Genomic DNA, 16,300 nt, shown 5'->3' on the forward strand with positions numbered 1-16,300 from the left:
GTTGTGTTGTCCCTCGCCGCCTCGCCGGCCTCGGCCGTCGACGACACCGCACCGCCGCCCAAACACGAAGAAGCCCAACCCTCCTCCGTACACCCGTACGTGCGGGCCCCTGTCCGCCGCCTGGCCCATACGCCGCGCTAACAGCCAGGCACGCAGCCGCCGGGCGCCGACTCCGGCGTCCTCTTCCCCGGCCGTCCGCTCCACACTCGGCTTGACTGGCTCTCATCAGTCAGTCCGGGGACGTGTTCCACGCCAAGATCTGCAGCCCTCTACCATGTCGCTGTCGCCAGGAATTGCCCGCCCCATAATCTATTCGCGAGTTTGCTCGCAAGCTAGCCGCCCGCCTGCCTCGGCTCGCTCGGCCGGCCGTGCCAGCAACGCCCGCGCGCCAACGCGGCGCGACGCGGTTGCCCGTTGGCCGGAACGGATCGGACACGCCACGAGGGCTAAGCTCCCCCTCGGAGAACCCGATAACTATGCCGTCGCCTCGGCATTGGAAGCCTCCCCCCCTGCTCTGTCCCGAGTGGCGTGGCGACTGGCGAGGCGGGGAGATGGCAGCGCGGTAGCGGCTGGGAGAGAGCAAGGAGGCGAGGCGCGCGAGTCCGGTGGTCGTCGCCGGTTGATCGGGGGTTTTGAGGTCGGACTTCCGGTGGCCGCTGCAAGGTATGCACGCACTTCAATTGCTCGAGCACAACTAGTAGGATGCCGTTCAAGGCATCGCCGTAGAATTTGCCTGGGTCAGTTGCTTGAGGAGTTGAGGGTCAGCGATGTGTGCATGGCGCAAGGTGTATGTTCTTGCTGGTTTTCAGGATAATTCACTCGTAGGGATAGTTCTGTAGTCTGCAATACGGCTGAGAGGAATTGTCAGGACGACTGAGAGTACTGTAGAGAATTCAGAACATAAGGAGCATTGACCATGTCGTACTTGGTTCATCAGTTTGTTAAGCTTTTTAGATCACGAATTGGTAGAGTAATGTGTGATAAGGTCGTGCCGGCAATTTTGTTTAGGTTTTCCTCTCATCTACTCTACTACACTGGCAGAACTGGGATGACGCATACTACTTAGTATAGACTACAGAGTAGTCCTTCTGTCATTATCTTTGCATATTAAATGGAGTTACCGTATAGCCTCTCAACTCACATTTGGTCCGGGTAATTTGTGCTTAATTGTGCCTGCTTATTTTCATCAATTGATTAGCCTGAACGGCCGAACATGATGACGAATTGGTCGAGTAATGTGCCACAAAGTCAAGCCGGCAATTTTGTTTATGTTTTCCTCTCATCTACTCTCTTTCCCAATTGCCTTTGGAGGATTTGCAACATCTCGTCACTTCGTGGTAGCAGACGACTTTGTGCAGCCAATTGCATGTCCTTGTTGATGGTTTATGTACTTTTGAAACACCCTGCTGTTGGCATTCTGAGGTTGCTGACAGACACTAGCATGTAAAAATGAATATGCAGAAATAAAGAACAGCAATGGCATCTACAGAGCCACGGACGGTCTTCCTCGCCTTCATCGTCATTCTTGTGGTGGTCATAATAATCCTCCTTGGTATTTGCTGGAAGGTCCTCAAACCAGATGTCATGAGGAAATTGATGCGGCCAAGGAGCCCTGCTTCAGGTGAAACAAGTCAAGACCTATCACTGTGGATGAACTTATACTCCTTTCATCACCTGTTTCTAACAAAGCTCTGCATTTCTTTTGGTTGACGTAATAGAAGTGCCAGAGTACTTCAGCGGCAATATGAGTGGAAACCTCCGGACGATTACATACTTTGATTATGCTACGCTGAAGAAGGCCACGAGGGATTTCAACCAGAAAAACCAGCTTGGCAGAGGAGGTTTTGGGCCTGTTTATTTGGTACATTTCTAAGGCAAAAGCGTGAAAAAAATATGCTGCATTTGTACTACCCGATCGGGGACTTGTGATTTTACATGGTTCTTGTTTGCAATGTTATATTGATCAGGGGAAACTTGATGACGGTAGGAAAGTTGCTGTGAAGCAACTCAGCGTCGGCAAGTCTGGGCAGGGCGAATCAGAGTTCTTCGTTGAAGTGAACATGATCACAAGCATCCAGCACAAGAATCTCGTTCGCCTGGTTGGGTGCTGCTCTGAGGGATCCCAACGGCTGCTAGTCTACGAGTTCATGAAGAACAAGAGCCTGGACAAGATATTATTTGGTAACCATAATAGATCTTAGCATGTCCATACCATAGCATAGGGGAAGAACTGAAGAAAAGACTGTTGCTAAGCTTCATATTAACTTTGCAGGGGGTGATGGCGCACCGTTTCTGAACTGGAAAACCAGGCACCAGATCATTATTGGCATCGCACGAGGCTTGCAGTACCTTCACGAGGAGTCGAACCTAAGGATCGTTCATCGCGACATCAAAGCCAGCAACATCCTCCTAGACGACAAGTTCCAGCCCAAGATCAGCGACTTCGGCTTGGCCAGGTTCTTCCCCGAGGATCAGACGTACCTCAGCACTGCCTTTGCCGGCACGCTGTAAGAGCTCATTTTACAAATTTTCTCACCACAGAGGAAGAAGGGTGCATGCCAAGGCTGTTGTAACTCTTGGAAACAATTTTCGATTCATTTCAGTGGCTACACTGCGCCTGAATACGCCATCAGAGGGGAGCTCACAGTGAAAGCCGACACCTACAGCTTCGGCGTGCTGGTGCTCGAGATCATCAGCAGCAGGAAGAACACGGATCTCTCGCTTCCGAACGAGATGCAGTACCTTCCTGAACATGTACGCTGCTCGCTTTCTGAATCCAATTCTATCTAGGCTACGAGACAGGCATGGATATGTTGTCCTGAAGAACCATTCACATCTCTGATTCTCTCTACATTTCAGGCATGGAGGCTCTACGAGCAATCCAAGACCTTGGAACTTGTCGACCCGAAGGTGCAGGCCGACGAGTTCGACGAGAAGGAGGTGCAGCAGGTGTGCCAGATCGCTCTGCTGTGCGTGCAGCCGTACCCGAACCTGCGGCCGGCCATGTCGGAGGTCGTGCTGATGCTGACGATGAAGAGCGACCAGACCATCCCCGCGCCGATGAAGCCGGCGTTCCTTGACCGGAAGAGCTTCAAGGACAAGAACGGCACGTCGGACACGGCGATGGAGATGCGGTCGTACTGGCTCAACACGCCGCCGCCCATGGTCGACGACAGGCCATACGACATGAGCTATGGCATATAGGGACGACTACACATTGCGAGTGCGCGATGATGCCGGCAGGAAATGTTCCAGTGATTCAGGGGGCTCATGCTTCAGCAACAGAAGTGTCGTGAATCGGACACATTATAGGAGACTTTTTGGGCGCGCTCTTAGTTTGTACAAACTCGTGCAACCCTGGTCTAACGAAAATAATGAGCGCTGTATATTACGACAACCTGAGAGCGAAAGATTTGCAGTTTTCGTTCAGATATGTAGTTTACACTCTTCCTGGTGGACTGTGAATTTACGGTGATCCGTCGCTGTATTAAGCAAGTTGATCACCGTATTATGCAAGTGATCACTTGTCATAAGATCATTAGGCTTACCGTGTGGTGTTTTTGTTTTCCAGGTCCGTTATCCAAAGTTTGTTGGGGGGTTTCATGTAATAATATGACTGTATTAGCACTGTTCCCTGTAGATATGATCAATTTTTTAGGTAGACGTACTGTTTGTGATTGTGAAGTTGTTATTTCAAATGAAAATGTAGCATTTCGGCAAAAAAATAAAGGTAAAGCTCTTTTATCTGTATTTTGGAATTAGTTGACGAGCCTTGAATTATTTATTCTTACATATAAACCTGGATTTGTCAAAAGCACGACTTCGTGTTTACCGATAATGTTGTATGAAGTGCAATGTTGCAGAACAACTTATTAATAGGCTCGGTGCTTGACCTTTTGCTTTGAACCTTTGATGTGTGTTGGCACTTCAATTTAGCTGCAACTTCTACCATGGCCATAAGCTGTCTGAGAATGCAGTGATGAAAAATCGAGTGCGTGTCTCATGCAAAGGTTGGAATAAATTCCTTTATCTAAAAAACGATAAGGAAGTTCAGAGATGCAGACCTGGTGAGCCTTAGAAAACCAAAAGCAGCATTTATTTGCATACGGGATAAATTATGGTTTTTAAAGTTTTTATATCAACAGAGTCTCTAACTTTTGGACCGAGGAAACGTTGAACTCATATTTAGGACGATCTGACACGAACCGCAACAGAGTTTCTTTTTTTCGCTAAGGTTGCGTTTAGTTATCAAAAAGGTTTGTGCAGTACCCGTCACATCGAATTTTCGGACATATGTATGGAGCATTAAATGCAATTGAAAAAAGAACTAATTACATAGTCTAACTGATTCCTACGAGATAAATCTAATAATACTAATTAATTCATGATTGGACATTATTTATCAAGTAACAACGAAATATGCTACACTACCAAAAGTTTAGTATTCCTGTCTCTGTTGCAGTCCTGGGATCTGATTGTTCATGATGTGAAAGAGCCGTGAATACGGCATCAAACTCCGAAATGATGGCTGAAATTCCCGAGGATTTGAGTAGGCTGCAAGGAAGCAGCACGGCATGACTGCATTGGAATCATGGTAAGAATCATTCTCCCTCTGATTGCTGCCCTGTCTGCATTGGACTGCCTTCACCTACACTCTGTCAAATTAACCAACCTAAGCTCAGACCAGACCGGTGTCTGCTTACCATAAGTCTACTCTAGGCCGTCTGGTCTATATTTCACATAGCACAGTGAACATATGCGCACAGGAGTAGCTGTTACAACCTGTTGAAAAAGGAGTAAATGTTACTTCTATGAAATTCGAAGAACTACTGATGGTACTCCAGCTAGGATAGGAGAAAGTAGCGCGTAGCAGTGCTTGTAATAGTAACATAAAAATTCACTGCTTAACTAGCATATTTTTCTTAGAGCAAGTATTATGGTGGACTAAAAACATACTAAATGTTGAGATGGAGAAAAGAGAAGAGAAGAGAGAGAAGTGGGCTGTTAGCTTACAGCCAACTTTAACACAAAAATCAAGATATTTTATAAGATAGACAAGTGGACCATATATTTATGTTGGAAAGCTAAATCAAGTGAACTGAGAGATGAGTGCATCCAGCAGCAGGCTAAATCATTAAACTTGCTCTTAACAATGTGATTAACTGCATTTTACCACTAGTGTACTCCAAAAACAGCTCTCAGGGTACACAATAGTACGACAGGTCAAGCTTCGCTTCGGACAATGCAATGGCCCTGTTTGGTTTGTGCTATGCTAGGGAATAGTAACATTTTGACCGCTAATTACGGTACCAAATAAAGCCAGTTTACAAAACCAATTTCAGAACCCCTGCGCTAGAAACCCTGAAGATTCTAACGAGGTTTTTGACCGCGCGATTTGAGGATGGTACTGTAGTTACTGTAGCTAATCATTGGTTAATTACCGTAATTAGATTTGTCGTAAAAAATTACCTCCATCCCTAAAAAATTTTTATAAATAGACTTCGTTTAATCTTTCACGAGAAGATTAGAAAAAACGCGCTAGTAATTCTAGCGCGCGAAGCAAACGAGGCCATGTAGCACGACAAAAGCGAACGAGCATTTACTCCTCACATGTCGGATTTTTTTGCCCCTTTCCTGCTTCAAAAGAGAGGCTAACCGCATTGATTGTGGAAGCCAGGGGACGTTGAAAAGCGCCGAGATCGTTTGAATCTGAAACCCTGAAAAGGAACCCTGAGCCGTGCCATTAGCCGCTGCACCAGGCTTAACGGCCCCGGCCCGTACGTAGTACGGAGCTCGTTAATCTCCGGGATTCCGGGTCAGATAAGATAATGACCCAGATCCACCTCTGCGGCAGGATCCTCTTCCTGTTCATCACCATGAGCTCCTGGCACCTGCTATGCCCATCTTCAAGTTAGCAGTTGTAAGACCCGGTCCGGGATAACGACTAAGATCTACACTACACATTGAGTAAACCACACCTGCTAATTAACTCTCTTGCGCTTTCGTCCTTGCTTCGCGCAAAAGGTTACAACCGAAGTTATTAGCTTCCCACGACCGAGCTTTTAAGCTGGTCTGTCTCTTGTTCCGTTTTCGGTATGGGATTAAACTGGGAGTACTGTACCGACACTATAGTATCCGCGATGCTACAGTAGCTTTTACTACAGTGTCGCGCATTCGGTCCGGCCCAACACGGCCCACGAGCTGTTACAATCACCCCCCGTTGAGGACTTGACGTACTCGTCGAGACATCGAACCAGCTTAAAGGAGTAGGATCCCCTCTCTTAGCTACACGTCTCATACATCTAGTGCTAACAATCTCATGTGGCACGTCCGTGGGTTCATTGCCAGCAGCCCATGTGTGTCCGTCCACATGCCGGTGGCATCTGTGTTCCCGCGCGCGCACATGCTCATGTACGCGCACTTCTGCCTGTATGTGGCGTGAAACCGCGAGAGTTTAGCTCTGATACTCATGTAACGACCCAGCTCGGAATAACGGCTAAGATCTACTCTACACGTTGAGTAAACCACACCTGTTAATTAACTCTCTTGTGTTTTCGTCCTCGCTTCGCGCAAAAAATTATAACCGAAGTTATTAGCTTCGCACGACAGACCTTTTAAGCTGGTCTGTCTCTCGTTCCATTTCCGGTACGGGACTAAATTAGGAAGTATTGTACCGATGCTACAGTAGCTTTATGCTACAGTGTCGCAAATTCGGTCCGGCCCAACATGGCCCACGGGCTGTTACAGCAGTAGTAGTAAACTACTAGTTATTAGTAACTAGCAAGGCGTCCCGCGCAATTTGCGCGGGTATCTAGTTTTTCCAATAAACTTTTAGATTTTTTACATTAAAAAAGTTGAATGCAAATAGTTTTGTTTAGTTGTATCCTTGTGATTGTCTTGTTCTAATGATCATGGTCCAGACACACAGGTACATCTTTATTTTTTATTATATTTTGTGGTATGTTTTTGGATTATAATTTAGAAAAATGAATGCTTTATATAGAAATACATCTTTTGGGTATTTACTGGAGTAACTAAATATTTATATATTTTATTTTGACATCAATATTACTTTTAAAAAATACTTGTGATGTATGATTTTTCTTGAATGTTCTAGTTATGGTGCATGATAAATAAATTACTCCAAAATTTGTAGAAGAAGATTTTGGTAAGTGGTTTAATCTAGATACCAATAAAAGTATAATATACTTTCTTTTCATTATCCTCCAACCACCCCTTGATATAGCCTCGTAATGCATGCTCTCATATTATCTTAGGTATAGTTATCTCCATAATGATTCCAAAAACCTTTGCCCGCTATACTATGGTAACCGAAGATGCATCACTGATGGTGCACGCTATTACTTTTGAACACTACATTTGGCTTGCTATCAACGGGCGTGCATCTCAAACATCAATTTTCAAGTTGCTTTGTTCTACATCTCGCATCATCGCTCCATAATGGTTGTATCATCTATCGTGCCTTCTTCTCTTATAAATATTTTTAGCTCTCGGTCATCATCAAATGACAATATTACGTAGCAAAACATCACTATCTCAGTTTTTCTTGGTGTCGCTAGTGATGATCGTCATGCTTTGGTAATAGGGACAATACAATTCATGTTAGAGCAATCATCAACTTGGTGATAGGGCTAATATTATGTCGTGGCTATGATATAGATGCACCACCATGTAGTCATCGCTATGCTTCTAATTTTGTTAGGCTAGTTATCTATGTGTTTTTCATGTTTAGAGACTCTCGTCCGCTCATCATTCTCCATATCAAAATCACTTCTTAGCAACTTTTCTATCTTCCAATTATGTAGAATATGCTACTATTCGGCTAAGGTTCTTCGTGTCTAACTCATCAATTTTTCTTTTTTTAGTTAATATGGTAATTTTTAAATCGTCTTGGCGAATGTGATGGCTTCTTTTAACACTTTGTTTAAAATTCATATACAAATTAACTACTAAGTTTATTCATTGAAATTCTAAATTTAGCTATTTATTAATTAATTGAACATGAAATGTTTGAGAACTTTAGTCCCGTTTATAATTCAAATTTAGGATTTATTATTTGCATTTGACCTAAACTATTTATTTAGTGATTCTTAATCATTATACAAACTAACTACTAATTGTTTTCTATATTTTAATTCTTGCACTTATATATTTATTTGTTATATTCGATAAGGACCCTTTGGTGAACTGCTAATTTTCTTATATATTTAATTTTAAATTTAGCGATTTTGCTAATAGTAACTCTTTTTATATCAAGTGCTAATGCTAATAATTCTAATTTTATTATTTTTATAATTATGACTATTTAATAATTGTATCCAACATGAACTCTTTGGTTAATTCCTAATTTTCTTATATTCTTCTAATTCCGAATTTATAGCCACGGGTGGCTAGTTTTTTATTGAATTATTTTTGTATTTTTACCTTAATAGAAAAGATGTATTTGGTATTTTATTTACCTATCTTTCGCCCTCGTTTAATATTACATGTACCTTTCTATGTATAGAAGTTTATATCAATCATTTATTTCTATACCACGTTTGCATATTTTAATACTTTAATATGCAAAATATCAATTTGAGAATCATATTTAATATTGGGTCATGTTGAATAGATGTTTGACCTCGATTTGTACCTTGCAATATTTTATTATTCTTTAGCAAAAAGATCTCAAACCTAGTTGCTAGAATACCTAAGTAGCTTCTAGTAGACTTAGGTCTAGTTTATTGTGGAAGCAAATTAAAAATAATTATGGATAAAATATTTAGAAAAGGTTGGGCCTCTTTGCTGGCTTCGGTCAAAACATATTATTTTTTTATTCATTTTCACTTGTCCATACAAAACTTATATACATGCTATATTACTATATATCTATATATTAATTTTTATTCAGTGAAACCTATTGGTATTTCCCCATGTATGTAGATTTATTTATTTATTTTTAGCCCATCTGACTAATTGCATAATTGGTCAACTTCATACTTTTGTCATCTCGGCGATGTATAGTTCCAGACATGTCTTTGCTGTTGTTTCTAACTCTTTTCTTTTGACTTCCATTTCCTTGAGCTATTTCGATTGATTTCTCCATCTTCCGCTTTTTTTCTTCACACATTTGAAATCAATTAGTGTATTTCACATCCGATGCACCTAACGGAGTAGTTCCCTGTTTAGTTCGACTCACTTGTTGACTTTAGATTGTGCCTCTTGCTGTTTTTTCCTAAGCGAAGAGGAAAAACAACACCAACTGGATTGAATTATTTTGTTGTAGACTATCAACTTAGGGCTAGTTTGGCAGGACTTCGGCTATGGCTGAAACGACTCCGGTTGTAGCTCCGTTGATGGAGCAACTTATCTAATGGAGATGGAGCTTGGAAAACGTTTGGTAAAACTACTTCTATTTTTTCATGAATACATGGAAGATGTTAAATATGCAAAGTGCTCCTAGCTTATGATTCCGTACAAATAAATTTTATTATTCTCCTATAATTTATAATATGATTTTATAATAAAATAATTTTATATGAAGTAACATAGTAGTAATATAATAATAGAATAAGCCAAAAATTTATCTTTTCTTTTTTTCCCTCACTTTTGTCATTTTTCCTATCTTTCTTTTCTCTTCTCTCTTTTTCTAGTTTTTTATCCGATCTACTTTGCTCCTTCTTTATCCTTTCCCCACACAAGTTATGTATAGATTATGGAATATGTGATATTTTAAAACACGGTATAAGTCAAGACACTAATGAAAATATGGATTCTTATGCGAACTTTGTATTTGCTACGGGCTCTATTTTGGTAATACAGACTTTGGGTAATTTAGAATATTGCATCTTCATTGAATTCAACATGAACTCTTCTAGTTAGTTTAGACCACATTGTGTCTCCTTTAACACTATTACATTTGATAATAGATAAATAATTAATTATTATACTTAAAAAGGTTAATTTTTTCTTCATATTAATGGAAATTAACGCTTTGCCTACGCATCAAGAATATCACACGTGTGTATGGTTCAACGTGGCACATGGAGGGTATCGTGCTTTCGTCTATTATGGATACGAGCTCAACCACATTGGTGCCTTGCTATTCGTAATGCGCGCTGCTAGCTTCTTGCTATTTGAATAGTTCAACATATAGTTTTGCGCACTCCACAGCATCAGAGAACAAACCCGCTGAATGCCTAAGTTGGAATAATTTAATATGGTGCAGATCGATATATGTAGGGCGAATATTTGAACCACAATTCCATAGGCCCCAGTACTGGTATATGCAAGTCGTGCCTCTTATTTTTGTCGAATTGCTAGTCAGGCTGATCAGTTTCTGTACGCATAGCAAATAAAACAAATTAGGTTGTGTTTAGATGCTGAAAAAATTTAGACGAAATTCACTGTAGCGATTTTCAACCGAAAGTAGGACTAAACATGATCTAATTATAAAATTAATTACACAGATGGACGGGAAATTGCGAGACAAATCTATTAAGTCTAATTAATCTATTATTAGAGGTTGTTTACTCTAGCACAATATTATCTAATCATAGTCCAATTAGACTTAAAAGATTCATCTCACAATTACAATCGGGATTATGGAATGAGTTTTATTAGTTATCCACATTTAATACTTCTAATTAGTGGTCAAACATTCGAAATTACTGCAGGTCCTAATTTTTTTTGGAATCTAAACATAGCCTTAGGATGGAAGCTGCAGCACTCAAATCGAGCTCAGAGGACAGGATGCATGGAGGTGCTGTACGTGTGTGACTAGGGAAGGGAAACATAGAATCCATGTCCATGTTATCGTATTCGACATGAACTCTTTGGTCATGTCCTAATTTTTTTTAAATTCGAAAATAGCTATTTTCCAATTATATTTGATATGGACTCTTGAGTTGATCTAGACCGTTAGATATTCATAAAATCCAACGGTGCAAATCTTCTCTTTTTTAGATTTTAGATTAACGTGGAAATTTCTAAACTCTCTCGGCGAACGTGGTGGCTTCTTTCGACTTATTTTAACCTTCTCTTATTAATATAATAGATGGCATAACAGCGGCTGCCTTGCAAGACGACGCTAGCACGAGGTACGAGCAGTAAGTAACACACCCCTGCTCGATACCTGAAGAACTCGAACACCTCTCTCTCTGATCTGATCATATGGGGACGCGGCTCGGCTGGGGAACCGGCCATGAACGGGGGCGAGGGCAATCAAGGAAGGAAGGGTATTGACTCCGCGCGAGCGCGTGGCAGGGGGATGCAGGCAGTTTTGCGTTCCCCTCACGTGCCGCGGCGCCCGCCCTGTCTGCCGCCGGCCGGCCTTCCTTCCACTGGCACTTGGAGGCAGGGCAGAAGCGGCCGTCGCCGAAAGCCGCTTTCCACCCTTCCTCTTCCTCGCCGCAGGCAGAGACTCCCGGAAATGGCAGCGGCGAGAGATAAATCCGCAGGGGGATGCAGGCCGGACTTTCCGTTTCCGCATCATGATGTCCTCCGAAAATGAAATTCCCTGTACTCTACTGCCCCGCTGTACCTTGTCCAACGCAACGGCACTTGCATACGCGTCCTGTAAAGTTTGGGCAAAGTCTAGCGATACTACTGCTGTACAGCAATTTTTTTTGAAAAAAAAGAAACAGCAACTTTTGCCGTTGATTTTATGAGATGGCACGCGCCCTAAATTCAATGCTCAATGCTCTCCTAAATAAGTGGAGTACCAGCGGTGTCAAGTGTGTGCATTCTGCTCGACACTGTTGGTACTAGAGGTGGTGTACCACCCGTCTACGATGAAAGATTCAAAATTTAATGTTTTTTATAACAACACAAAGTTAATGCTAGGTCCCTACTACGATCAACAGTGCTGTACTTCAGCACCTGTACTGTACCGCAGTACACGGTGACAACTCCATACCAAGTGTACGGCCACGGGGAGACCGGTCTTGTCCCGGTCTCAGCAAGCCAGCCAACATGCATGTCGATCATACAGCAATGGATATGTGTAACTGTGACATCTCAATCCAAGAACTTAATAGAATTAATAGGATATTTATACCCACAAGCTAAACTCTTTTTTTTGGAAAGCCGATCTACAAAGAACTCTGAAGTTGAGTTTGTTTGGCTCGAAGCAATTTCGACGTGGCCAAAAGGGGACTTTCTTAGCTTAAGTTGACCGACGAGGACGTCGATCTCTTAAGAGGGTGAGCATATATTCTGGCTCAAGGTTTAATAGAATTAATAGAATACTCATACTAATAAATTCTTCTTTTCCAGAAATCGATTTCCAAAGAACTTTTGAGGTTAAACGTGTTTAGTCTGAAGCAATTTCAAGATAAGTGATCGATCAGAAAATTTGTCTCAGGTGTGCACAAATGAGGACAAAATGTACAGAAAAAATTTGTGCTGATCTGTAAGGGTAATCAATATTAAAAAAAATCTATCAGATATAAGCGGATCCATCCTCAAAGAGGCGGGACGTTAGTCTTTTTCCTGAATCCTGAATTCCTGATCGGTTGGGTTGGGGTCCGATCCTGTGCAAGAACAGTCACCGTGCTAGGGCGGGGGGGGGGGGGGGGGGGGGGGGGGGGGGGGGGGGATCTCGATCAGCTCTCGAGACCTCAGGGGAGCAGCTCGCACGTAACACCGCGACGGTAACAGCAATCGACCGGCCGCGACCGTGGACGCGGACGGCGACGGCGCGGCCGGCAAATAAAATCAAGTCCGGCAACGGTGGCAGGCAGGGAGGGGGCAGATCTCGACGGGAAAGATTGCATCTTTGTCCAGCGTCGTCAACACTGACAACGAATCCTATGGGTGATTTGCTCGCGCGCGCAGGTGAGGTGATCCATCCATCCGGGTGGCAATTACTAAGCTTCAGTAACCGGTGCTAGTACCACTACCGCTGACAGTAGTGGCTAATGACTCTACTGGATGTTGCCATTGACAAATCACACCCCTTATTTATTGGACACCCAGCTGCTGCTGCTGCTCGTAATCCTTTTTTCCGGTAAACTGGATCTTCGCAGATGGTATATACTAGCTTTCTTACTTGTATGTTTCCTCTTTTCATGTGTAGCAAAAACTTTGCATTTAGGACAGAAAATAGTAGCTTTTTACTCGTATGCAATGCTAGAAAATGTTTGGCGCTCCATGCTGAAAACTTGTCCCGAAAAAGAAACTTCATGTTGCAAACAGGATGTTGCTAGATCACACTATACGTCTCCCCGCAATGATACGTCCCTTTCGGGAGGAACTGCATCAATATTCAAGTCCTTCATTTTTTTTCTCTGCACATGAAGCTACCACTTTACTTAAAAAAAGCAAGAAGCACCAGTACTCCAGAAGGGAATAGCTTCGCCCTCTTCTGCGGGTGCTGGCCTCCCCCACCAAATCTTGACCGTACATAAGCTATCGTGCTATATATAGAGATGGGCTGAAATTACCCCGATGGGGGGTTTTGAATTGGAAATGTCTAAACTTGAACTCATTTTACTTTTTCAAATATTCAACTGCAACATCAAAAGTTTAGAGCAAGGGGCTTATTTTGGCTTCAATTTATGATTTTTGTTAAGCTGAGGGCTAAACTAATCTATCAATTTTCATACATATTTTTCCAATGTATTGCACATCTCGATATTGCAAATTGGAACTGTGACGTGTGGGTGAATCGGGCAAGAATGTTGCTTGCAAGGGGGGGGGGGGGGGGGGGAAAGAGCTCGCTTGTGAGTAGAATTATTATTTCTTTGGACCAGTGCAAAATCAGGGTCCCCAAAAATTATTGTCCGTGAAAGTAAAAGGTAATTTGGCAATCTTACATGTACCACCGGAATTGGCAATATTTGAGAAATAAATTGAACTTTTTCTTTCTTTGTTTCTTTCTGAGTTTCACATTCCCATCTGCTGTCACACTTTTCATGGGACAAGCATCAGAAAAGGAGAGACAAATTTTCATGGATTTTTTTTATTTGACTAGAATGTACATGCATGGAATGTTCGATGTCAGATGATCTTTCTTTTTTAAAGTAGTTGATCTTTTATTGAGAAACAAAAAAAGGATTAGCCTAAAAAAAGAAGTGCGATGCTAGCTGCAATTGGTTAAAATCAAATAACTATGAAAAAACAAGTTTTTTCCTGAAAATCTGGAAGAGCATTAATTACCATTGGAGGTGGTCGATCAATGTGTTCACCACTTCACCTCCACCTTTTGAAAAGGGGCAAAAAAAAAGATCACCTTTCTCTTGATCTCTTGATCGAGAAGACTCCCTCCAATCGATTCCCTTCTTGGTGTCAGTAGTAACGATATCGTATTCCGCAATCCAAGATCTTGCTAGGAGTACGTATGTAAAAAGAAAAGGAAGTCCACGATTTTGTATATCACATCACCCCTTATTTTCTAGCCAGAAACAGTGACCTTTTCCACACGGATGTGCTCCTAACAGTCCACCTTGTTCATACGTAGACCAAATGGAAGAAAGAGAAGTGAAAGTTGCTCAAAAGTCAACTTCTTCAGCGGCCTGGAGATGCAAAACAAAAATATAGGATCGATAACGATAATTTATATACAAGGAGATCAAACAAGAAATACTATACTCATATCTCTATCTCTTTCAATCAACATAATAGCCTTGCTGTTCATTTGGCAAGCCAATCAATACAAGGGGAAAAAAGAGCCACAAGAAATCCAGAAAGAAAAAAAGAGCATGGAAAAAGAGAAGAAAGGGAAGCAGAAGGGAATGGTAATACTACACGCTCCTCTCTTCTCCTTCTCATTCTTCTCCTCTACCTCGCCATGCACGGGCCCACGCGAGCGAGATCAGATCGCGCGCCCCGCCGGTGATGGCAGCAATGGACGCGCCGCCGGCCGGCCAAGAGCCAAGACACGCGCGGTAGAAATGGCCGCAGCTTAATAAGAAGCTACTGTAGCGAGGGGCGGTGCTCATCTGTTGTGCAGCGGGTTGGGCCCCGTGGGCACGCGGCGCTTGTCCTCGTCGACCAGCTCGTCGCCGCCGCCAGCGCGCCACCGCCGTCCGAGCCCGATGCTGACGAGGCCAACGACCACGACGTCGAACGCGCTCCGCCTCCCGCCGTCCGCCGCCGCGGCCGCCTTGCCGCTGGCGCCGGGCACCGCGCGCGACTCGGCGGCGCACGCGGCCGCGAGGAGCACTAAGCACGCGACCAGCGCCGCGCGAGACCACCGCCTCGCCCTCATGCCGCCGCACGCGGCACAAGGAAGATCAGGGCCGGCCACCCGACTGCTACGACGACGACCGATGCCGCAGGCGCGGCAGGCTTAACGAGAAAGCGAGGGTCTTTGACGTGCGGACGGATCGAGCTAGCTAGGCGTGCGTTGGGGAAGAGGCCGGAGGAGCCGGAGCCCGGCCGGAGGCAGCGGCCAGACGAGCAACAGTGGAGTGGTAGAGTAGAGTCAAAGCGGGTAAAGGCTCGGAGCTGCAGGTAGCTGGAGGTTCTCGCTGCTGCAAAACTGCAAAGGGGTTTTATGTAGGTGGGGAGGCGGCCGGTGTGGGGTGCGCGCCCGCCCGGCGCCCCATGCCTTACCTCCCCTCTACGGCCTACGTGGGGCTCCACACGCGCAGCGAGCGAGCGAGAGAGAGAGAGAGGGGCAAGGCGCAGATGGCAGCTAGGGGCCAGTGGGGGGATGCCACCAAACCACATTGAAGGATCTTCAATTCTCTGCGCCTCCCTGCCACTGTCCGTCTCAGCACCCCAAGCCCAACCGTGGGGGAGAGAGAGAGAGAGAGAGAGAGAGAGCAGAAAACGCCCACACCCCAGGCCACTTTGCACAGAGAAAAAGGTGCGGAGGAGATGGAAAGTTTGGTGAGCAGGGGCCCAACGCACAGAGTGACACAACCCCGGCCGCGTCGTTGCTGTTCCCTTCCCCTCCCCCCCCCCCCCCCCCCCCCACAATGCAAGATCAATGACCGTGGATCATCCACCCACGTTTTCCTTTAGCTTGACACCACGGTGAAACCGCAACAACCATGCACACGCAGTACTCCATGTCACAACAAGTTGCCCCTGCGATCTGCTGCTTATTAGGTTAATGTGTGATCGCTCGCTGGAAAAGGCCAATGGAAATGTATGCGATGCTTGCAAGCCAGGTGCCTGCACAGTTGTGGTACGCATGGCCTCCTGGTGGTTGCATTGCAGCAGCTGCTTCGTCGTCGACGAGTACTGTATTTGGAGGGAGCGAGGAGAGTAGTCAGGTCAGTCAATGCGGTAGCTGTAGTTCCATTTGGTCAGGCAGAGCCTCGAGTGCGCGCCCCATAACTTGTGT

The 16,300-nt window shown here is 44.2% G+C and overlaps 2 protein-coding genes across 3 annotated transcripts; one reads left to right on the forward strand and one right to left on the reverse strand.

The window, feature by feature from the left end:
• Positions 1–33: 33 nt before the first annotated feature.
• On the forward strand, positions 34–3,663 carry LOC120684048 (cold-responsive protein kinase 1-like). Of its 2 annotated transcripts, none has more exons than XM_039966145.1 (7): positions 34–663; positions 1,462–1,621; positions 1,722–1,861; positions 1,968–2,181; positions 2,273–2,507; positions 2,604–2,754; positions 2,860–3,663. In XM_039966145.1, exons 2-7 carry the CDS (start codon positions 1,477–1,479, stop codon positions 3,202–3,204), a joined length of 1,230 nt encoding a protein of 409 aa, XP_039822079.1. In that variant the 5' UTR covers positions 34–663; positions 1,462–1,476; the 3' UTR covers positions 3,205–3,663. The 2 variants fall into 2 exon arrangements, with proteins under 2 accessions (XP_039822079.1, XP_039822078.1); XM_039966144.1 differs by having other exon boundaries at positions 38–663; positions 1,719–1,861.
• A 10,912-nt stretch (positions 3,664–14,575) lies between these two features.
• LOC120680518 lies at positions 14,576–15,639 on the reverse strand. The gene has a single exon (XM_039962009.1). The coding sequence runs from the start codon at positions 15,212–15,214 to the stop codon at positions 14,942–14,944; it is 273 nt and encodes a 90-aa protein (XP_039817943.1). The 5' UTR covers positions 15,215–15,639; the 3' UTR covers positions 14,576–14,941.
• Between the last annotated feature and the right edge of the window lie 661 nt (positions 15,640–16,300).

Source organism: Panicum virgatum, chromosome 7N (genome assembly GCF_016808335.1).
Source record: "Panicum virgatum strain AP13 chromosome 7N, P.virgatum_v5, whole genome shotgun sequence".
Taxonomy (NCBI): domain Eukaryota; kingdom Viridiplantae; phylum Streptophyta; class Magnoliopsida; order Poales; family Poaceae; genus Panicum; species Panicum virgatum.